The sequence below is a fragment of the Glycine max genome, chromosome 8 (genome assembly GCF_000004515.6).
Source record: "Glycine max cultivar Williams 82 chromosome 8, Glycine_max_v4.0, whole genome shotgun sequence".
Taxonomy (NCBI): Eukaryota; Viridiplantae; Streptophyta; class Magnoliopsida; order Fabales; family Fabaceae; genus Glycine; species Glycine max.
In genome coordinates, this window is record NC_038244.2 from 38,087,541 (window position 1) to 38,110,525 (window position 22,985).

At 34.0% G+C, this 22,985-nt stretch overlaps 3 protein-coding genes and 1 long non-coding RNA gene across 4 annotated transcripts; 2 read left to right on the plus strand and 2 right to left on the minus strand.

Moving 5' to 3' along the window:
* The first annotated feature begins 413 nt into the window (after positions 1–413).
* LF1 (putative AP2 domain-containing protein Lf1) lies at positions 414–1,478 on the plus strand. Its single transcript, NM_001357489.1, has one exon. The coding sequence runs from the start codon at positions 414–416 to the stop codon at positions 1,476–1,478; it is 1,065 nt and encodes a 354-aa protein (NP_001344418.1).
* Positions 1,479–8,820: 7,342 nt separating this feature from the next.
* On the minus strand, positions 8,821–12,634 carry LOC121175330 (uncharacterized). Its single transcript, XR_005892684.1, has 3 exons — positions 12,129–12,634; positions 10,807–11,561; positions 8,821–9,039 (listed from the first exon to the last, which is right to left on the minus strand). It is a non-coding gene; the product is annotated as an uncharacterized lncRNA (long non-coding RNA).
* A 151-nt stretch (positions 12,635–12,785) lies between these two features.
* Positions 12,786–13,190, minus strand: LOC102665884 (30-kDa cleavage and polyadenylation specificity factor 30-like). The gene has a single exon (XM_006586470.1). The coding sequence runs from the start codon at positions 13,188–13,190 to the stop codon at positions 12,786–12,788; it is 405 nt and encodes a 134-aa protein (XP_006586533.1).
* Positions 13,191–21,847: 8,657 nt separating this feature from the next.
* LOC102666022 (uncharacterized) lies at positions 21,848–22,558 on the plus strand. The gene has a single exon (XM_006586471.2). The coding sequence runs from the start codon at positions 21,848–21,850 to the stop codon at positions 22,556–22,558; it is 711 nt and encodes a 236-aa protein (XP_006586534.2).
* The last annotated feature ends 427 nt before the right edge of the window (positions 22,559–22,985 follow it).

Genomic DNA, 22,985 nt, shown 5'->3' on the forward strand with positions numbered 1-22,985 from the left:
AGAAAGAAAAAGATATTTTTAACAGATTCATAATTGTTTATTTTATCTAGTGATTTGTTGATATTTATTATCAGAAATTAAAATCTAGTACTAAGGGTATTTTTATAAATTTATAAATTTTTAATAAATTTAAATTCATAATAGTAAATGTTTTAGAAAAAGCGTACTTATGTCAGTTATGTGTTTAGCACTTCCTGCCAGTTAGCCCTCCTCTTATACTAATTAAAAATAAAAATATTTAAACTTTTATTTCGAAAATTCTACAATAACAAGTAGAAGTAGTCAATGGTCAACCTTTGTGTCAAAATATAAATAAAGCAACACATCGCACACGGTCTCATAATCAGTTCCAAGTTCCAACTTTGAGAAATAGTAGTAAGAGCTTACCCTTCGCTTCTCATATTCTCTCTTCAATGGAAGAAGCACTCCGTCGTCTCAACGGAATGGGCCCCACTCAAGACCCCGACACAACCCTCTCCGACCACCACCCCAAGAAAAGCGCCACCACCAAGCGCGGGCTGCGCGATACCGCCAGCTCCGGCGGCACCATGCGCTATCGCGGCGTCCGACGCCGCCCCTGGGGCCGCTACGCTGCCGAGATCCGCGACCCGCAGTCGAAGGAACGGCGTTGGCTTGGCACCTTCGACACGGCGGAGGAGGCCGCCTTCGCATACGACTGCGCCGCCCGCGCCATGCGCGGCGCCAAGGCCCGCACCAACTTCGTATACCCCGACGCCGCCGACCCTCACCACCACCACCTCTTCCAACCCTACAACATCAACCCCAAACACTGCCATGTCACCAGGTTCGTCCCGAACCAAAATTTAAACGCTGACTTCTCCGCAAATTCCCACAACAACAACAATAACAACGTTTCTTCTTCTCTTAACATGGTTCTCTTTCGTGACTTTCTCAACTCTTCTTCTCACCACTTTCATAATAATAATAATAAGTCTTCTAGTTGTTATGTAAACTCTTCATCTTCTTCTGCTGCTGCAAATAACTGTCTCCAAGGTTGTTGCTTTACCAACCCTAATCTTGGAATGGAAGTTGCTGAAGCTATTGATGAAGAATCTGACTTTTTCCCAATAGAGTCTTCTGATTCTGGGTTGTTGGAGGAGATTGTCCACAAGTTCTTGCCAAAATCGAAGCCCAAGAAAGAAACTTTGTCTGTTCCTGAGTCACTTCCTCCTCAACAGAAATTTGAACTCAAGAATGTTTCTGCTGCAAGGGGTTGTGCTGATACTAGGACTAGGGTTCCGAAGGTTGAAGCTTTTGGTGCCCCTTATGATTCGTCTACCATGCAGCACCAATTTGAAGCCATTCATCATGGCTTCAACACCATGCAGGGCGTGTCTGTGGAGAGAAACAACCAGTTTTTGATGAACCATGTTGCTGCAGGATGCTCCAACCTGGAAGATTTTCTTCAGTATCCAGAGATTTTTAATTCCCTTGTAGCAAGGATGCAAAATGCTTAGCCTTTGTTAAATTATGTCTTATGGGTAGTTTAATTAGTTAACTAGCTATAGGAAGAAAAAAGAGAGAGATAAAAACATGTCAAGTTTGGTTTCAGGTGTTTTTATTTTAATCTATGTTAATTAGATGTGTGCTGTTGTTGATTGCATCCTCAGCTAACGTTAATTTGATCTCTTTTCAATGGGAATGTGGTTTCTTAAGGTTTTATGATTGATAGGAGGTTTAACTAGGTTTATGTGCCAAAACTCTATGTATTCTGGCCCCTACTCTATGGGGTTGGTAAGTACTTGAAATTATCGATAATCCTGAAATAGTTGACAGTGTTCTGTTTAAGCATGCGATGCGCCATTTTCAGTGCTTGTATATTTGTTTTCATTTTTTTTGTTTATGTTTGCATTAAATTTCTGTACTGGGAATTGAAGGGGTTTCGTGAGAACAACATACTCGGAGTAAAGTGAAATTCTTGTTTTCAATTGCACGATAAAGATAGCAGCTTCGGCGTTGACCTTGGAACTAGAAAAGTTGGCGTCTGTTGTGTGGTGTGGCACACTTTTATTTATCTTTTGCCCTCCTTCTGCTTTGTGTCTGTTTTATTCTTTGTTTTGTTCGGAGAACATCCCTGGTCTGGATTGTGTAAATGCTCGATTGAGCTGTCGTTGTCATCTTGTGTTGGTTTAAAATAATGTTCAAATATTTTTTTTTATCATTTAACATTTTTGTAATTTTGTAGTTCTTGTAAAGTATATTTATTTTATTTTCTGTCTTTAAAAATATTTAGAAAGTATCTTGAATTTTTTAATTTTTTAAAAGTATCTTAAACAGTAAAAATGATGTTAAGGACAAAAAAAATAAATAAATATGTTTTTAGAAATAAAATGATTTTTTTTCGAAAATGAAAATAAAAACACACTGAAGTAGTGCTTGTTTAGTGTGTACTTTTATTTTCTGAAGATAATTTTTATTTTTAACTTTTTAAGATTTATAAAATATGTTCAATTTGATTTACAAAATAAATATTATCAATGTGTTTTTACTTTTTTTTTATAAAAAAAGTTGATAAAATTTATTTGATTTTAGTTTTGAATTTTTTTTAAAATATTTTCTGAATTTTAACCAAGTATATTTTAACTCTTCTGCTTTTTTTAATGAAAATAAAAAATACTCTGGGAGAGATAAAAAAAAAATTGATCCTAAAATAATTATTGGGACTATAGAATTTTAAATTTAATGTAATAAAGTGGAGATAGATACGGAAAAGGAAAACCCTAGAGAAAATGGGACTGAACCTTTTGGGAGAAAGTGTAGCGCTAAAGCTGCTCATTGATCGAAAGCGAAAAGGGCACGGTTCCAGGGTGAGGATTTTCAGTAACGCGACAGAACTTAATGGAGGATTGGGAGATCGTAGAAGACCCCATAAATATACCCACTTTTGGTTGCATATTGATGAAATGATAGTTTCTAACACATGTTAAAGTCCGGAAAGAAAAAAATATTGTTAAAGTTATTGCAATTTGCAAATTCTGATTCATACCGTTAGGATATTAATTGCGAAATTGATGAGAAGAATAATTGTTTTGAAATAATTGAAAGCAATTTATAAGGTTAGGAGTAGTACACAGTAAGACCCAATATTTATTCTCCCATCTTCAGTTGCTAACTAACGACTATTTGTAATCATTTTATAATAAAGTGTGAATTAAGTTTTTTAAAGGTAACGTGCATTTTTTTAAAAGATATATTTGTATTTATATTGGTAATTGATTGAAAATTATACGGTTATTATTTGTGTTAAACAGCAGTTATTAGTCGTGTCGTGATAAAATACATCAACATGTAATAAAATTGTAAATTTATTAAATTTTTACTTACAATTAATCTATTCTTAAGTTTATCTTTTTATTTTAAGAGTCTTTATAGGCTGTAAATATATATAATGAGGATCAATTTGGAGTTATATTATATTATGGGTTTCTAATTTTATAATCGTACTCAAAAGATGCAACTCTTTGAAGGATTAATTAATTCGGCTAATGTGGATGCGTTTATATATTAGATAAATGATACTTGTAAAATAAATTCGAATTGGATTCATATGGATTTGGATTTCCAGCTGTTCATTTTGAGTTGCATGGCATGCAGTTAGAACTTGACCAGTGATTAACCATCGTGTTTCATATGTAAAATCTGAGAAAGGTTAACAACACACTATTTTAAATATATTACACTGATTGGAATTTATTAGAAATTATAAGAATTTATGATTTTGACATCTTACTAATTAAATAATTATAATTTTATAATTTTTTGATAAATTTCAATCAATAATAAAACGAGTTAAAATAATAAACTTATAAAAATGTATAATTAGATAATACTATTTTAAAGCATTTATATTGTCAGTCTATTCTAATTATTTTTTAAATTTATTTTTAACAAATTCATTCTAATTGTCATGTAACATAATTAATGTCAGATAAATTTTGAGTTATTTTAATTTAAAAACTATTCTCAACAATATCAAATATCAATAGTTATAAGTATTAGCTAAAATATTTTAGAGGCAATGCTGTATTTAAAAAAAACATAATAGTTATATAATTTAATAGTTTAATTTATATATATCGTTAATTAGAGTAAAATATATATGCACACATTTATGACACATTAGCAATGAATTGGAAGACATAGTAAAATATTAATGGTCAAATATCATTCGATATTTATGTGTAAATATTTTACACATGCCAATGTGCATAAATTACTACCGTAATTTGATACTTTAAGTAGATTGTGATTTTCTTGTGTTTGCACTTTTGCGATATTATTTCTAAATGTAAATCGTGATCTTCAATAGTATATGTTGAGGATAATAGGATGTACAAAAAAATTGTACATAAGACGTAAATATGTAGTACGTATAATCCTGTGACGCATATATAAAGTTGATTAAGTAATTAAGAAAAAACAAAAAAGAGAAAAAAGATTATACATATAATTTCTTTTACTAAAAAATTAATGGATAAAAAAATTTATAATCCCATGACAAAAAGGTAAATGCTCAAAGAATCTGTCACCCCAAAACAGCAAGACAACTCAGCTAGCCCAAAATACATGCTAGGGATTTGTGCACCAGGAAGAAAAGAAGATACCAGGCCTAAGTCCAAATCGATTCAATATTATAATGTTCCTAATTAACTTCAAATCTTTCAAAATTAATACAATGCAGACGTGATTTCATGATCTAAACATTGTTCACATCGATTGAAAAATAATTAATATGAAAATAATATTTGATTAAATGTGTGAAATTGGAGTATATAAGATTGGGATGAATTATAAGAGTAATAGGATCAGCAGTTAAAAGAATCAATTGCTGTAGATCTCCGATTCGAACTGATCGATGGGAGGAAAAGGATTATTATGAAATTAGAATTGCATTATTGTATTTGAGTGACTCGTTCAAATAAGTGAAATAAACGGGTTTGGCGGCTTAGGACCAAAAAATACAGTTGCAAAGTTAATGTTGTGGCCTTAATTCATTAAAGAAAATTAATTATAGGGTAACAGATCATAATTATTAATTTTATGAACGAGTTACGTGGGGAGTTCTTGGACATTAGTTAGCAAGTAAAAATTTAATTTTGATGCATCAATAATGTAAAAGAAATTTAGAATAATAAATCACTCAAACCTTTTGAGATCTGTCTTCTTTGAAGAGTTTATATAATTGTATACAGGTCGTGAAGGTTTGGATCATAGGCCTGAGTCCCCAGTCCCCCCCAAAAAAAAACACAATTCGAATGATACAGGAAAAAACTCTGGTTCAGGCTATGGTGAAGTATTTGGAAAGTGGACCAGAGTGAAGCAAATGATTTTACCTACAATGGGAGGTAAAGTTACCGGTTGATTATAAATTTCTTATAAAAAAGAAATGAACAAAAATATTAAAATCATTAAAAAAAAAATTTAACTTATTTTTATTCTTTCTCACTTAAAAAATTACTAGACTATTATGTGATTTGTGACCTTCCTTTGTCTGCCAACAATTTCTTCTCCTCCGTCAAGCCACCCCCACGAGATTAGACTTGGCCTTGACCTTTGCCTCAGTAACAGTGACAACAACACATCTCTCTCTTTCATTATTATGAGACTCACACCTTGCAATGTTGTTGTTTGTCGACTACTTTTTTATGGTTCTCACATTATCTATGATATTTCACTAATCATTTTTGTTAGTGAGAATCCTCTATGAATTAATCTTTCATAGTTATTTTTAAGATTTTGATAATCTATTTCAACTGCTTTTAGATTCAATGATTATTTTTATAAATCAATCTAAATTTTTTTAACGTATTTTATCCTTATTTACACTTTGAAAAAATTTGTAAAAATTTATCCATCACATAATTATTTTAAACCAAATATATTTAATTATGAAATTCTTAACTGATACATTATTATTATAAATAATATCAATTAATTTTTTTCTCTTTCTAATGTGATTCGTCGGATATTACATGCCTCCTCCCTCCTCTCCGTGTTCATCAATTTTTTTTTTCATTTCTTTTTTGGGTGAGGCGTTTTCTGTTTGATGTTGTTTGGTTGTGTTTTTGTTGGTGAAGAAAAACCAAATTAACAACACAAGGAGATCTAGGGAAAAACAATGAAATCAACAACGGAACCAAATCATGCCAAAACCAAATCAATGAAATCCATGACAAAGGAGATTTGTCTATCATGGTTTTGGGGTTAGATCCTGGATTTTGGTATCGATTTCAGCGAAGTAGATCTTGTTGTCATCGTTGATGAAGGAGATATGGTTCTCGCAGATCTAGATTTAGTGTTTCAGTTCTATCATCTCCCTTGACTACGGCAACAAATCAGAGCCAAAGAAGATTGATGATGGAGAAAGAGAGGGAAAGATGAGAAGAAGAAAAAGAAAATAAAACGATGAGAGCTTCATTACCGGAGATCGATTCCGGTGGTAGAGTGTGGTGGAACCTATGGCTGTTGATGGAGAGAAATATGAAAAGGAGATGAAATGATTTTTTTATTATCACCTTTTTAATTATAAAAAAAAAAGGAAAAAAAATTAGTGAGACAAAATTTATCAAATATATTAAAAATAAAATACCTGTTAAGCAAGTCTCCTTTCTTTAATCTCAACCACCAAATAAACCTGCCACCGGGCAAACTTGTAGTCATTTTCCATTATAATATAATTAATCTTTTTATTTTATTCAATTTTTTAAATAACAATATTATTTAAATTTTTTATCATTTTTTCTTCCGGTATACAACCTGTTATTACAGGTAATTTCTTTTTCCCCACCAATGGTTCACTTTCCAAATCTTCACCATAGCCCGAACCAAAAACTTTATATAAAATAATAGAACACAACTAATGGTTTTTTTTTTGGCAAAGAACACAACTAATGTAAATTCAAAGGATACAAAATTTAATATTTAAAACCAATTAATCATTTTAAAAATTAAAAGAATCTAGCTCGGTTAAATATGTTATACGAGCATTAAGAAGATGTTGTTGATGAAAGGGGGATGTAAATTTAAAGGATAAAATATAACATTTACATAATTAGGATGTTACGAGAACTTAATATACAATTAATTGTAGAGTTAGTAAATATACAACCATCCAAACTTCTCTCCACTATACCAATCCAAATTTTATATATAAAAACATAAGACTGAATTATCTCATAAGATGAAGTCGAAAGGTTCAATGAGCTGCTACCAGCCATATATAATCGATGAGGATACAAACCAATCTGAATGTGCCGAGCTAGAAGAAGTTGTGCTATAATTTATTATAGTTGCATATTCACAAGAGCCTGCTATGATAAATGTTGTAGAAACAGACGATGAGATGCCTAGGATGTTTCCAAAGCTAGTAAGTGCATAAGATGAACTAAAAGTTGCCAAGACCCTGGATTAACAAATGAGTCGAAGACAAACTCAGAAGAATGCAATATGTTTATGGAGAAGCTTCATCTTTCTCCACTAAGTCATTAAAGCAAATCTTGTAGAAAAAAAAACAGATTGTCACTGTAGCTAAGCATGTTAGTTTGTCTAGTATCTTCTTCAGACTTACTATAGACTTTAAAAAAGTGGGTCCAAGTGTTCAAGACTGGATCATCAAACCTTATACAAATGTAGGTCCTCCACAACCAGCTTTCACAAAACCACCACGGGATCCTGAGATCAATCTGAGGCAGTACCATCGGTTTAGAGGCTACAAAATCAATGCATAACAAACTTGCATTACTTAAAAATAGGCATGGCAACGGGCCCAAACCCGTGGGGCTCGCCCTGGACCCGCCTCAATTTTGATGGGAAAAACCCGAGTTGATCGGAGTTGGGATCGGGGTTGGATTTTCTCGGATAGACAAAGTCAGGTTCAAGGTGGTCGGGAATGAGATTATTAATACCCGCCCTGAACCTGCTCCCAAACCCGTCCCGCTAATAATTAATTTTAAAAAATATCATTACATATATATAACACATTAAAACATGAAACCATTAGATTGAATTTTATGTTAATGTTGCATTGGATTTTATGTTGTCATGTATAATCTAAAAATATGTTATGGTTGTTATTTAAAATTATATTTTTTATTTTATGAAAAATTATATTTTTTAATAAAATTTTATAAATATGTTGGGGCTGGGTGGGGAAAATCCAACCCCGTCGGGGACGGGAATGGGGTAAATATACACCCCCGTTGGATTTTGGGGGCGGGGGCGGGGAAGGAGATGGGGAGTCGGAGGTGGGGTGAGGTAAATAAAATCCGACCTCGACCCATCCCGTTGTCATGCCTACTTAAAATTCACTTTTTACTATAGTTTAAGGAGTTTTTTAGGATGATTTTCAATTGTTTTAAGTCATTTAAGACTTTTTACAACAGTTTTTTAAATCATTTTGGAATGTCTAATTTTTAAGACAATTTTGTCAAAAATCGTTTTAAAAATAACTTTTTTTAAAAAAAGATAAATGCTTCTAAGATGATTTTTAAAAAAATTTATCTTATAAATTAAATCTTCTAAAACGATTTTCAAAAAACAGTCTTATAATGTTTTTTTTTGTTAAATAAAAAAAAATAAGATTCTAAGATAATTTTCTCATAAATCATCTTAAAAATAGACTTTTAAAAAATCGTCTTATAATATCTTATTTTTAAATAAAATAAAAATAAAAATTAGACAATTCTTATATGATTTTATGAGGAATCGTCTTATTAGATAGTTCATTTTTTAAGATGATTTTTTAAAAAATTATTTTAGAATGTTTTTTTTATAAAAAAATATATCTAATTTCTTGTTACCATTATAATATTACTTCAAATACACTAAGGTAGAATGTTAGAAAAACATTTTTAATTGAATATAGTTACATGGTTGAAAAAAGAAAAATATCACAATTATAAATGAAAGTCTTTTATGTGTATGATTTCCAGCAACTTCAAAATCTCCTTGCTTGTAATCAAGAGCAATATTAACGATTGAGGAGAGCATAATATTTGAATCCAAGCAGCTTCACAATTCCTAATCAGGAAAAAGATTATTAAAAACTGCAAGTATTCATAAAAACTGCAACAAGATTGTGCCAATCACCAACAGACCAGATTAACAAATACAGATAAAAATTATTAGAATTTAACAATATCCACTTCATATTAATCAATGCAGAGGTTTGCGATGATTATATCATGTAAAAGATGGTTGGTAAATTGTGTTAATACCTATCACCCACGGCACCAAATGTGTTGGGAGAGTAGCATGCTGCCCCACTATGAGGATTATTAATGTAGATGGGAAGTAATCCATCATCAGGAAATGTTTTATTTAGCATGGTGCAAACCAATGAGTGCATTGCTAGAAAAATTGCATGCATAAGCAAGTAACTGATGCCCTTAGCTACGTGATTAAAATATACAGTCAAGCTCCAACAAAGTACAAATAAGGCTAGTAGTAGTTGTACAAACAGCCTGGCGTTAATAAAGCATATTTTAACACGTAAAGGGCACCAGCACTGCAATGTTTGCCTGTAATTATATCTGACTTTTTACCAACATAAATGTAACCACCCCAACCCAACACGTACCATATTGCAATGTTTGCCTATAATTTGATTATAAATTTTACATCAAAACATGTCACAAAAAGCAAAGAAAAATTGTAAAGGATGTCGTAACCAAAGTGACAATGAATTAAAAAGAAAAAAATGTCAAAGTTAAAGGAAACTAGCAACGATTAATAGCAGCAAAGTGGCATTTGAGATGTTACAAAATTAAGCTGCTTGTTGCTTGAATGTCCGGTCTTAATCGATAATGGCAAACATTATGCTCTAAAATTATAGTTACAGAACTCTTCGGCTATGATACTTTTATATTTGCACAAATAATATTTTTAAACTGATAAGATTAATTTCTTTTGAGACACATATTATTCAAAAATAAAATTTATTTCTTTGGATAAAGTCTTCTTTTAGTTATAGATTGAATCTTTGACGTCACATTTAAGAAACGTAATTATTTATCAATTGACTTAGATCATTACTTTCTTTTTTCTTTTTTACTTAATTATAGTAGAATACTTGATGTCACAAAATTTGGACCAACTCATTTTAGCAATAATGAATCAATAAAATAGCATAAAAATATGTCCTAACAACCCTCGGAGACAAGGTCGCAATCCTACACAGTTATTGAGTGGTGGGGGGCTAACTCATTTTAGTACACACACTTTCCCCCACTGACTACTCTTCATCATCAGTCTCTTGCTGCATCTCATTCTTTTTCTTTTCTGGCAAGCCATTATTTGTTTGATATATAAAACCTAACCATTGCCTTTTTGTATTTTTAACCTTGCTTTTTTCCGCTTTTGTTTAGTAAAGGGGTCCAACTAATAATTTGGATGACCCAAAAGGAAATAAGCACAAGTAGGAAACAAATAAATTACGTTAAAAGAACCAAATGATATATTGTTTCTTTTCTTTTCTTCGGGTCATAAGAAACAAACATCACACCTAGAATATATAATATTTAGAATTTAATCAGGATACATTGTGAGTGTATAAGTTTTTCTGTATTACCAATCAATCCTGAATCATCATATCATGAAAAGTTATTAATATTTATAGTAATTATTTGAGAAAGTTATACGTAAAGTTATTTTAATGGTTTCTATTGTAAAAAATTGTACTAATAATTTGAAGATTAAACTATCCTATTTTTGTATCTGGTATTGGTATATATATAAAAGTAGATATTAATGGCATGGTGTAGTTAATAGGAGGCAAATGATACCCACATTAAAAACCATACTTGCTTCCTCTGAGCCAATTCATTATCATTGAAACTCTTCTGTGGCAGCAGTGCATGAAGCCTCCTTATTGATGGAGACCAAACTCTTCAATCCTCTCTTTGAAGGAGATGTGAAAAATGAGTTTTGGGAGCTCTCTTATGACATCTTATGTTAATTTCCCTCATAATAAACCAAGGAAATTAGACAATAATATAGTAAGTAGTATGCTTGTTAATATTTTCTCACATCGGGCTTTCAAAAAATATTCTCACAATAAACAATTGCATAAAAAAAGTTTGCATACACAACATAATTCTTATGTATGATATCCAATGACAAAGTCTAGAGGGAAAAAAAAAACAATAAATTGGGGTAGCTTGATATGTACATAGACTAAACTTGCCATGATCAACATTTAAAAATAAAAAGACATATTTGAAGAAAAAGAGTTAAATTACCTGGGGTCTATAAGGCCTTCAGATCTCCAACTACAAAAGTTAACTTTTGTGTTGAGGTTTTACCAAGTTTCTTTTATCAGATTGAAGCAGGATTCATGTAGGAAATGCAAGATATGTACAACCTAACTCATTGCTTGTGTTTATTCTTCGCAAAATAAAATGAAATGCTTCTTGAGTACTAAAGACTGGACTAGATGTAGCAGCAAAAGAAGAAGCAACACACCCAAAAGATTAAGGCATTTGATAGTCTTTTACCAAATTTTGCAAATCAGTCACTTCTTTCCGCAGCTCAAAAATTTAAACCTGTAATTAGCAGACAGATAAGTTATAATAACAAAAATCCAAAAAAAAATAATTTCATCCTCGCTTTACAAAGAAAATTACACTGAAAACAAAGTTGTAAACTAAAATCAAGTCTAAACAACAGATCCTAATTATATGGCAAATAATCATCATCTGTCATTACAGTATTCTATAACTAACAGTAATTTCTATGTGGCAGTTATGCAGGAATTAAATATGAAAGCTTGCATCTACTTAGATCAATATAAGATGTCAGACAAACAGTATGGCAGTGTCTCACATAGATTTCTATGAAAGGTTTTTTATGTCTATGATTTCCAATAGTAATCTTCCTAATGCTTGTAATCAAGAGCAATATTAATAATTGACTAAGTAAAAGGAAATAGTAGCACTTCTCTCTGCAGCTGCATTCATGAATTGACGAAAGCAAGTACTATCTTGTCTTGCTTACTACCAATTGAAAATAAGAACATTTCTTGAAATTTTCAATCACATGTTAAAACAAAATGAGGGAAGAAGAAACAAGATTCCAACTCTTCAATTAAATCAAATAAGATTCCAACTCACGGGAAAAAGCAGAAAGCTCAGAACTCTTCAACACTCGTAGCCTCTTCACTGTTGATACAAACATGCTGCCAAGCATATGTAGCATTAAAAAACCATATAATATAATCCAATCATAGTTTTCTAGCAATAACTAAATCATTTAAAAAAATAGCTAAGGGAAAATCCAATTGTGCGAGTTGTTTATAGTTTATTTGTATTTATGAGAGGGGACAGTCGTACAGGTGTTATCATGTGAAAGAACAGACATGCCATGGCATGTACTGCTTTGAATTTATTCACAACAATTGGCAAAAAAAAAAATGTTGTTTGATATTAAATATATAGAAATTGTTAAGCACAAGGAATCTAACTAATATCTGTTATAATTTTGAGATCAAGATGTTAATTCGGCATTGGTCCTCACACATCAAGTGGTGAGGTACAATATAGTAATAATATAATATAAAATAAAATAAAATAATAGTGCATATGATTGACATTGATAAGATGCTTACTACCATGGCACATCTCCAACAAGCATCATGTCTCCTTCATTATCCTCATAAATAAGAGTATAGTTTTCACTTCCATCCAATAACCTCGTAATTGCTTTCTCTTCCTCCTGCTTGTTGTAAACTCCACCAATAGAGGAATCTCTTTGAGCTGAACAAGAGTGAGTTAAGACAAAGTTTCCTTCTTATCCTCATGAACAAGAGCATAGTCTCCACTTCCATCCTGTTTCCAGTATTCTCCATAGAGCCTGAAAAAGTGGCACACCAACATCCTTTCCTTGTTGTACTGATGCAGGAACCCGTATGCATCACCTTTCATGCATAGGTGGTGCAACCAGTGTCGGCACACCATTTGCCGGAAGTTCCACTGGTCGGGAACATTGTCGCTGCCCACGAGGTCCACTGCGGATGGGGTGGGGGCGGCAAGCCCTTTGTTAGAACCAGCAAAGGCGATCGTGGAGGAGTTGTGCAGGATGAGGAGGCTGGAGGGGGCGACGGCGAAGGATGAGGAAGGGGCAACATTGAGGCTACCCTCGAAATTGAAGCTAAGGAATCCCTTGGAATCCTCCATTAGGATTGAAGAGTGGATTTGAAGTGGATTAGGGATTTGGAAAGGAAATATGATTATAATGCATTTTAAGAGTGGCTCAGTGTACAGTTTCGTGAAAGGGCGCTGTTGGAAGGTGGTCGAAGGAGAAGAGGGTGTCGCTGCTGAGCCTCTCGGTGAGGGGCATTGGCATCTTTATGTCATCATTGTTGTAGTCGGGGTCGTGGTCATGGTCATGGTCAGCGTCGTCGACAGCGTTGGCCTTGGCAAGGAAGTCCTCGAGAGTCATCATCTCATTGTTGTTGTCTACGGCGTTGTCGTCGTCGCTGCCATCCTCTGCCACGTTTAGATCCATGGAGCCTTAGTTCGGCTAGCAGAGGACAATCGTGGGATGCACATGCAGGATGATCAGGCATGTGTCAAGCTCAAACCATAGCAGGGCCTCTCAGGGGGGAGCAAGAAGGAGTCCAACGAAGGGTCATCAATATATGGTTGGGAAGAGGAGTTAGGGTTGAAGAAGAGGGAAAGATGAATTAAAGAAGCGAGCAAGAAAATATTTTTTATTGATTTCAAAGACGGATTTTAAAAACCTTCTTGAAACATTTGGTTTCTAAGACGGTTTTTATATAACCATCTTTAAAAGAATTCAATTATATACAAAAATGCTACTAAGTTTCCAATGATGACAGTTTTAAAAAAACATCTTAAATTATGTGTCGTTCAAAATCACTTTTGTACCCATGGCAACAAAAGATGGAAATCAGAGGGACCTTTTCATCTAGAGCATCAAGACTATTTGCTTAAATCCCTAGACCTTCTAGAACCCTAGAAAGAAGGGCGTCCTGAGGTTGATCCCTACAACTATCCTACCTAGGCTACTTACCTAGATGAAGAAGTCCATGTTCTTTCCTGCTATAAGATGGAACCAGTGTTCAAGGAGTTTCTAATGAGGCAAACTGTATGTCCTTCTTTTAGATGATTGGGCAAACTTAACATTCGTCTACCTCACATGCTTGGAACTCAATTCCATTGCATTGCCACTCCCAACCCAAAGTACAATATAGTTGTTAATAGAAAAACTTCCTTCTATCTGGAAAATTGCTACAAAGACAAGGAAAAGTTGGAAGAAGAAGACAAAGAGGCACCCAACAAAGTCCATTAGAGTCTGTCACGACCTCCCTTTCAAGCATGAAATTGAAGCCATTCCAAGGAAGGTCAATAAGACTTCTTTCAATCGGGAGACTTTAAAGAGGATACAAAACTTCAAAGCACATTGTTTTGGCTTGGAACCTGATGAGAAGTCTCCTGCAAATGGTTATCACTTCGAGAATGGGATAATATCCTTCTATCATGGTCATCAAAGCTTCATGTATCCGCTTGACGACAATGCTATGATACATTGGACAATTAAGTTCTCTACTAAGTGAGTCTGATTGTGACTACTCCTTTGTTGTCCATCTACCATAATTAAAGTTTTAATTCATTTGAAGAGATATTCACAATTAATATGCAATAATATAATAATGTCTTAAATAGGTTGTTTGAGACATCTAAATGTAAAATCAAGCATAATGCATGTTTGGTTTGTAATTAAAAATATTGTGACACACGTTTCAATGTAAATATAACGAATAAAAACAAAATAAAAATAAGAGTCCATCTAATCCTTTTATAAAAGTATTTTTGCTTCAAAAGTTATTTTTCACCCGATTTTGAAACATGTTGATAATCATAGTGTTTATCTAATATAAGATCTATACAACTGTTGCTTTGATGCAGACATTGGTATTGCATCCCTCTATTGCTTTTGGCATTCACTATTTTCCTTGGCCTATTAATATTTGCAACATGTTTTCTAATATGAAAGTCAAAACTCAAAAGGTTTTATATATCTTAATCAATTGGAGGAATAGTTTTAATTTGAGTATTTTGTTTTTATTACCATTATCCTTATTCCTTGCTTTTCCTTTTCATTCTTTAGCATCAATGAACAAAAGTTCAAAAAGTAGGGTTTTCTCTTCTCTAAACATCTCTGTTACAAAGAATAGGGTCAACCTTTTACAACCTTAATTAACTCTTAAACATCTTAATAAAATCATTTAGTTTTCACATCTGTCTTTTTCTTCCACTACTAGAAAAAAGGCTTTTAACATTGCCACTTTAACATCACTTTTGGATAAAACCAATGTGAATAAAAGGGCAGTGACATAATTGTAAATAAAATGATTTCATTAACATCAGTTTTTTTGAAAAAAATGATGTTAACATCGGTTTTCATAAAACATGATGTTGTTTTTCATATATATATATAATTGAATTTGGTCATCTTCTCACACCCACTCTCAGTCTCCTCACTCTCACCCTAACCTTGTCACTTTCGCAGTGCTACAACTCGTACTCTTACTCTCAGTCTCTTTCATCTCAGCACTCGCACTCTGAGTCTCCTCCATCTCAGCACTTGCACTCGTACTCTCTCTTGGTGTGAAGCTCGTGGCCACTCTCACTCCCACTCGCGACCACTCTTGGTCTCAGTCGTGCTCTCGCTCTTGGTGGCCATTCTCCACGACAACGATGAATGTACAAAAGGAGAGTTGTTGGTCTCAATGATGACGTATGTCTTTCTCTTACCTTTGGCAACTTCAATTTCAATGCAATGTTAGAGTTCCCCTTCTTCCATCTTCAGTAACTTTTAAGTAAGTTTTATTTATTGGATTTTGGTTAGCTATATTGGATTTTGGCAACACTATCTTTCTTTCACCTTTTTTTCTTTATGAGTTTTGGTGCTTCTCGTTATTTAGTGAGAATTAATAGTAATATTTTCCTTCCCTTTTCCATTGAAAACTTTGTGCTATAACTATTCCACATTGTTGTAGCTAGCTATGAAAACATACAAGATTGCATTTGATCCTTCACACTGAATAAAAAAAATGGTTGTGGTTGAAACATACAAACAAATAAAAAATAGTGTTGGTTTAAATAATCATATAAATAGTAGTGTTGGTTGAAACATATGATTTGATAATAGAGATATGGTTTGGTCTAAGCTTGGATTGCCTCGGTGGTTTGGTTGTAAAGAAGTGTCGATGCTCTGATTGCCTCAATGGTTATGTATGTCTGTGTGTTGATCTGGTTGCTCCAACAAACTGTAATTACACTTTTGTAGTTAACTTGACATGAAATATTGTTGTTTTTGTTCATTGGTAGGTGCACTTTGCATATTGAATGCGGAAAGGTTGACAATTTACATTAACAAAGGATTTGACACTAGGCTTTTTGTCCTTTGGATGAAACTAAGTTGAAATGTTTTCTAGTACTGGCCTTGTCCTTCGATACTTGTGGCTTTAGGATGCTAATCTTTTGTTGCTTAAATGAATTTCACTAACGCTTATTTAGTGCTTATATGTATGCTTTCACAATATGTTCAATACAATTTTTGGTCATCTGACATGGAGGGAGTAGAGTGATTTGCATTGGAGAATTTGTTATAAAGACGCATTTAGCTTTCTAATAGTGTATAATTTCTAAATTTATCTCAACTTTTTACATGAAATTACTGGTAATTACGGATAGTGTATTGATGTTTTGATGTCTAGTGCTTAACTATCAATTCATTTATGTTTTCAAATGTATCATGTTCAATTTAGGAGTTGGATGCGATAGGCAGTTGATAGTTATTGAAATTCTTCTAAATTCTTGAATCCTCAAGGACCAAAATTTTTTTTGCCTTATGGATGTGTGAGAATGTATCAATGAGACACATGTAGTAACTTCCAATGGTTAGAATATTTTTAGAGGAAGAAAATTAATTTTTCTTCTTCTAGATCAAGAATTTTCTTTGTTTAAGTTTTGAATACTTAACGAATTTAATTATTGATGGGATTTTTATAAGTAATAGATGTGTTCTTGAACCATCAAGTCTAATTGCCAATCATTTTTATAATTACAGTGTTGGTTTAAATTTAAGAATTCATACAAATTATTTGAATTCTTTATCATTATCAAAATAATTATATAAAATTCACTTGACCATTGAATAACATTTTGTGGTTGTAATTGTAATTAGTAGGCACTTTCCCTTTTTCTGTTTGCATCATTGTCACGACATTGATTGTTATTGTCAGTGACCATCTTCAAAGGCACGAATGTCTTTCATGGTCTTTTTATGAATGCTTTTATAACTTGTGTTATGTGATTAATGACTATTTCTTTATATACAATTAATCTTCATCATGAGTGAACCTTAGATTTTCGTTTGAGATTTAATACAATGATTTTTCCGAATAGTTTGGATTAATCATTATATTGAATCTTGAATTGTCTGTTTGGACAATTTGAAAATAGTCATTTTTTTATAGTAGATTCATATTGTCATACCCCATTTTTGACCCGTTTTTATTTCTTTTTTCTCGTCTTTTAAGCCGGAAATTTCTATCATTTCAGATGAAATTTCGGCAGGGAGGTATTTTAAAATACCTCATTTTTGTTTTGAAGACGCCCCTTTTTTATTATTATTATTTATTTATTTACCTCTTTTTATTGTTTTTTTTAGTTATTATTTTCTTCTTTTCTTTTCCTTTTATTAAGTGTTTTTTTTTATTTCCGTTTTTTTATTATTAATATCTTTATTAGTATCTTCTTTTCGTTTTTTTTTTTTTTATTATTATTATTTTATTTTTTATTTTATTTTATTTTATTTTTTTATTTTGCTGTTTTATATTTTGTTTTTTTTTTTTTTTCTTTCTTTTTCTTTCTTTTTCCTTTTCCTTTCCTTTTTTTCTTTTTTCTTTTCGGTTTTCTCGGTCCAAGCCCAGAGGGGCTCTTCGTTTTTTTACCCTAATTATGACCTTTAAATGCGGCATTAATTACTGTGCATGTCGGAGAGAGAGGGCAGAGGTGAATACGAACAGTCGGAATACCAACAGCCAAGCCACCACTAACCATCGGCCTAGCCACCGCTCAACACCACCCTCCCCCTCCGTGAACCACTAGCCACCACCAGCCACCACTCAGCAACACCCTCCTCCTCCGTGAACCACCAACAAAAACAAAAAAAAACCAAAATCATCTTGCTCATAAAATCAAAACATTAGAACAGAAATCCCTGCAAACACAGTAACCCACTCACTCATGCGGCCTAAAGCCTACACCAACCACCACTAGCGGCCAAGCCCACACCAAACACCACCAACCACAAGCACCGCGTCAAACACCCACACCCACACAACCACAAGCACCGCGTCAAACACCCACACCCACACAACCACAAGCACTGCGTCAAACACCCACACCCACAACCCAAGCTGTAACCGTTTTCACTCTGAAGCTTAAACGATAACATAAGGACAAAGGTAGTGCTTTATCAGTGTTGGTTTTCAAAAAATAACGGTGGATTTGAGAACTAGGAGAAAAAAGGAATTCAAAACATGTAGTTTTTTTAAAAAAGGAGGAGACTCTGTTTCCGACGCGGCGGCGCCGCCACCCATGGCCGGCCAGCCACTGCGCCGGTAAACAACTTCCGGCGGTGTGTGCTAGAGAGAGAAGAGAGAAAAAGGGAAGAGAGAAAAGAGAAGAGAGAGAAAAGTTTTTTAAAAATGGGAAAAAACCGGCCCCGAGCCCTTATATAGAGGCCGGACCGGTTCGGTTTTTTTTTTCCTTGGACCAAACCGGTCCGGTTCTCCTTTTTTGGCCCGCTGGACTCACCTCTGGCCCATTTTTTTTTCTTTTCTCTTTTTCTTCTTTTCCGATTCCTACTCTCACCCCCTTTTTCCTTACTGCACCCTTTTCTTTTTCTTTTTTTACGCACCATATTTATTTTATGTCTTGCATTTTTATTTTTACGCATCATATTTAATTTTATGCCTTGCATTTTTATTTTCTTTATTTATTTTCCAGCATCATGTTTAATTGTTTGTCTTGCATTTTATTTTCCAGCCACATATTTATTTTTGTCTTGCACTTATATTTTCTTTATTTTATGTACCCTATTTATTTTTGCCTTGCATTTTATTTTTATGTCTCGCATTCTTTTTAGCATCATATTTATTTTCTGTATTGCATTTTTATTTTCGTTTTATTTTATTTTCAGCATCATACTTATTTTATGTTTGTTTTTTTTTATTATTTTATTTTGTTTATTTTTTATTCTATGCATCATATTTACTTTATGTCTTGCATTTTTTTTATTTTTTAGCATCATGTTTATTTTATGTCTTGCATTTTTATTTTCTTTTTTTTATTTATTTCCAGCATTATATTTATTTTTATGTCTTGCATTTCATTTTCTTTATTTATTTTATGCACCATATGTATTTATTGTTTTGTATTTCATGCATTTTATTATTTCTTCCAGCATATTTATTTTAATGCATTTGCAATTTTTATTTATTATTGCCAATTAGAATGTATCTAGGTCCAATGTAAAAAAAAAAAAAAAAAAAAAAAAATGAGAATCTGCACCGACACTCACATTTATTTTTATGTTTCCGCCGAGGACGATCATGTGATTTGAACCGTATCCGAGGAAAAGGACCCTCACTTGATCCAACGTCATTTTAAGGGATCCGGCGCGTTTAGACTTATCTCCGCATAATTAAAAAAAAAAAAAAAAAAAAAAAAAAAAAAAAACTTTCCATAATCAAAATTTCAAAAAAAGGGTCAATCTTTTCTTTCTTTCTTAATCAAATCTTTAATCAATCTTTAATCAATCAAAACATTTTTTTCTAATTTAAAATCAATCGAACTCACTTCTTTTATTTCTTCTATGCCTTTTCGGCCTCTTACCTTGCCTAAACTCTTCTTTTTTCGAACTTTAAAATCAATCAAAACCAATCACTTGACTTTCTACTCCGAACTACATGATTTTGATCCCATTCGGGTATGTAGGCAAAAGACTTTGTCTTCCCAAATCAAATAAAAATAAACAAAAACTTTTTTCTTCTCCTTTCTTTCGAACCCACCTCTTTAATCTTTCCACACTTGAGCATTTATTTCCAAACAAATAATTAATTTAGCATAAAGATAAAATAAGCAAGAGGTTCCTATAGAGTACTATAGACGTTTAGGGTGCTAGTACCTTCCCTTTGCGTAACCAACCCCGGACCTTTGATCTCTCAAAAATAGGGTTTTTCGAGCTTTCTCCCTTTTCTTCGGAAAAATAAAAGATCGGTGGTGATCTTAAAAATGCGAGTCAATGCTAATCAATAGCTTGATATCCAAAAATCACCGCGACAGAAAATGGCGACTCCACTGGGGATCACACTCCTAAGTGGGTTAAACCTATCTTGTTTTTCTTCATCTTTATGCTTTATTATTATTTGAAACTGTAAATACGTGCTTAAGTGTTTATCTTTTACGTGAGTGGTGAGATAAGTCCTACACCCGGACTTGAGGGAAACATAAGATAGGATGGTGGTATAATCATAGTGTCTTTCCGAGAGTGAGTTTCGGATGTGGCACATGTGATAACCCCGCTCAATGGAGGGATCTTGGGAATATTACTATGTTGGCATGAGTAGTCGTGTTCAGCATTAATATTTCCAAGCGACCTATGAAGTTGAGGACCTTTAGTTACCTTTAACCCATCTTAGCCTTTTAGGACGTAGTGCGGTGGCTAATCAAGAGTAGTCTTGAATTGGTTGATACGCGATACTACACTCAAACGAGGCTTTCCTATGGACGTTGTTGGACCGGGAGTAGTCCCGTAATCCGACAATATCCGGAAGTGGTCAATGACTTTGGGAACTTGGTAGAACCCGTGATACAGGTACATATGAAACCATAGTCCTTACCAAATGGCGTGTTTACCCTTAACTCCAACATTTTGGACTTAACTTCACCATGTTTTCTCCATACTGTGGCATAATCATGCATACATGCATCCATGCATAAACTCTTTTTTTTCATCCAAATTATCGAAGGACTTAGACAAGCTTTTTGTAAACTTTGTAGATATGGACATCCCACTGAGAAGCACTAGGAAGTACCTTTTCAAAAAAACAGACCTGTTGAGATTAAGGGAGCTAGCATCTTTAGTAAGTGATCCAGTTGATTTTCAAGCTCATCATGGGAAGTTGCTCAGAATTCTTAGAGTAGATGTTGAGGAAGGATGCCTAGAGACCCTGGTTCAGTTCTATGACCCGCTCTACCATTGCTTCACATTTCCCGATTACCAGCTTGTCCCCACACTTGAAGAGTACTCCTACCTAGTAGGTTTACTTGTGCCAGACAAGATACCTTTCCATGGTTTTGAGCCTACCCCTAAACCCTCCGACATCGCAGCCGCCCTCCATCTTAAAACCTCCATCATCCAAGCAAACCTTACCTCTAAAGGAGGCCTCCAAGGTCTTCCCACCCACTTCCTCTACCAACAAGCCTCCATATTTGCTGAAGCAGCTAGTATACTTGCCTTCCATTCTATCCTAGCCCTCCTTATATATGGCCTTTTACTCTTCCCAAATATTGACAACTTCATCGATATCAATGCCATTAAAATCTTTCTTACAAAGAACCCCGTACCCACTCTACTCGCCGATACCTACCATTCTATCCATGACCGTACCTAGGCTGGCCGTGGAACCATTTCTTGTTGTGCACCTTTACTCTATCAGTGGTTTACCTTCCACTTACCTCAATCCCGTGCCTTCAAGACCAATGATGACAAGCTTTCCTGGCCTCGCCGAATCATGACTCTTGACCCATCTGACATTGTTTGGTACCAAGCGGCTAGTGATGTCGGAGAGATTATTGTGGGTTGTGGTGAATATCCCAACGTACCTCTTTTGGGTATGCGTGGTGGAATTAGCTACAACCCACTCCTCGCTCGACGACAATTTGGGTACCCGATAAAGACAAAACCAAACAACCTTGCCTTGACTAATGAATTCTATCTTAACCATGGAGATCACTCGAACAAAAGGGAAAGATTCGCACAAGCTTGGAGCGCTATCCGCAGACTCAACAGAAGTCAGTTGGGAAAGAAATCAGACTATGTGCACGAATCTTATACCCAGTGGGTTATTGATAGGACCAAGAGCTTTGGTCTACCCTACCGCTTACCTAGATACCTATCGTCCACCATCCCACCATCATCCTTGCCTATCCCCTTTGATACTAAGGAAGAGTTTCATGAACAATTAACCAAAGAAAGGCAAGAAAAAGAAACTTGGAAGAGGAGATGCCAGGAGCTAGAGCAAGAGAATGAGACTTTGAAGGGAAAGATAGCCCAACAGAGCCGTGAGCTTTTTATCCAGAACCAGAGGATGATTGAGAAGGACGACTTGCTTCGTCGGAAAGACGTTTTGCTCCACCAAGATGCTAGAAGGAAGAGGAAGTTTATGGACTTGTTCTCCCGTGCACATTCAGATTCCGAGGACCCATCTACTCCGGGAGTTTGAGTCTGAAGTTCTTAGGACCTTATGTTTAGATTTTAGCTCCTGAAATCTCTTGACTTGTAAAAAAAAAAAAAAAAAAAAAAAAAAAAAAAAAAAAAAAAAAAAAAAAAATTTTGTAATATTCCAATGCTTAAGTGAAGTGTTTCAGTTTATGATGTTTACAATTTCTCTAACAAGTTCTTCGATAATAATTTGTTCCCTTTCTTTTTGCACAAGCATAAGCATGCATCATGTTGCATTCGTGGTTTCTAAATCGAGTCTCACACTGTGTTCACTACTTCAAAAAGGGGGGGAGTCAATCAACCGCCGCCCAAGGAAAGTGGCCCGACGAATTCTCCACAAACCCACTCGCATTTACAACCCCGGGCCAATCGGGAAAAGGGAGGTTATGGTGAAACAAAAAAACCAAATCCCCGGGAAGGGGGTGCCC

Bases quoted from the DNA above. Each gene is read 5' to 3' on its own strand.
- LF1 (NM_001357489.1), top strand. From the start codon at position 414: ATGGAAGAAGCACTCCGTCGTCTCAACGGAATGGGCCCCACTCAAGAC.
- LOC102665884 (XM_006586470.1), bottom strand. From the start codon at position 13,190: ATGGAGGATTCCAAGGGATTCCTTAGCTTCAATTTCGAGGGTAGCCTC.
- LOC102666022 (XM_006586471.2), top strand. From the start codon at position 21,848: ATGACTCTTGACCCATCTGACATTGTTTGGTACCAAGCGGCTAGTGAT.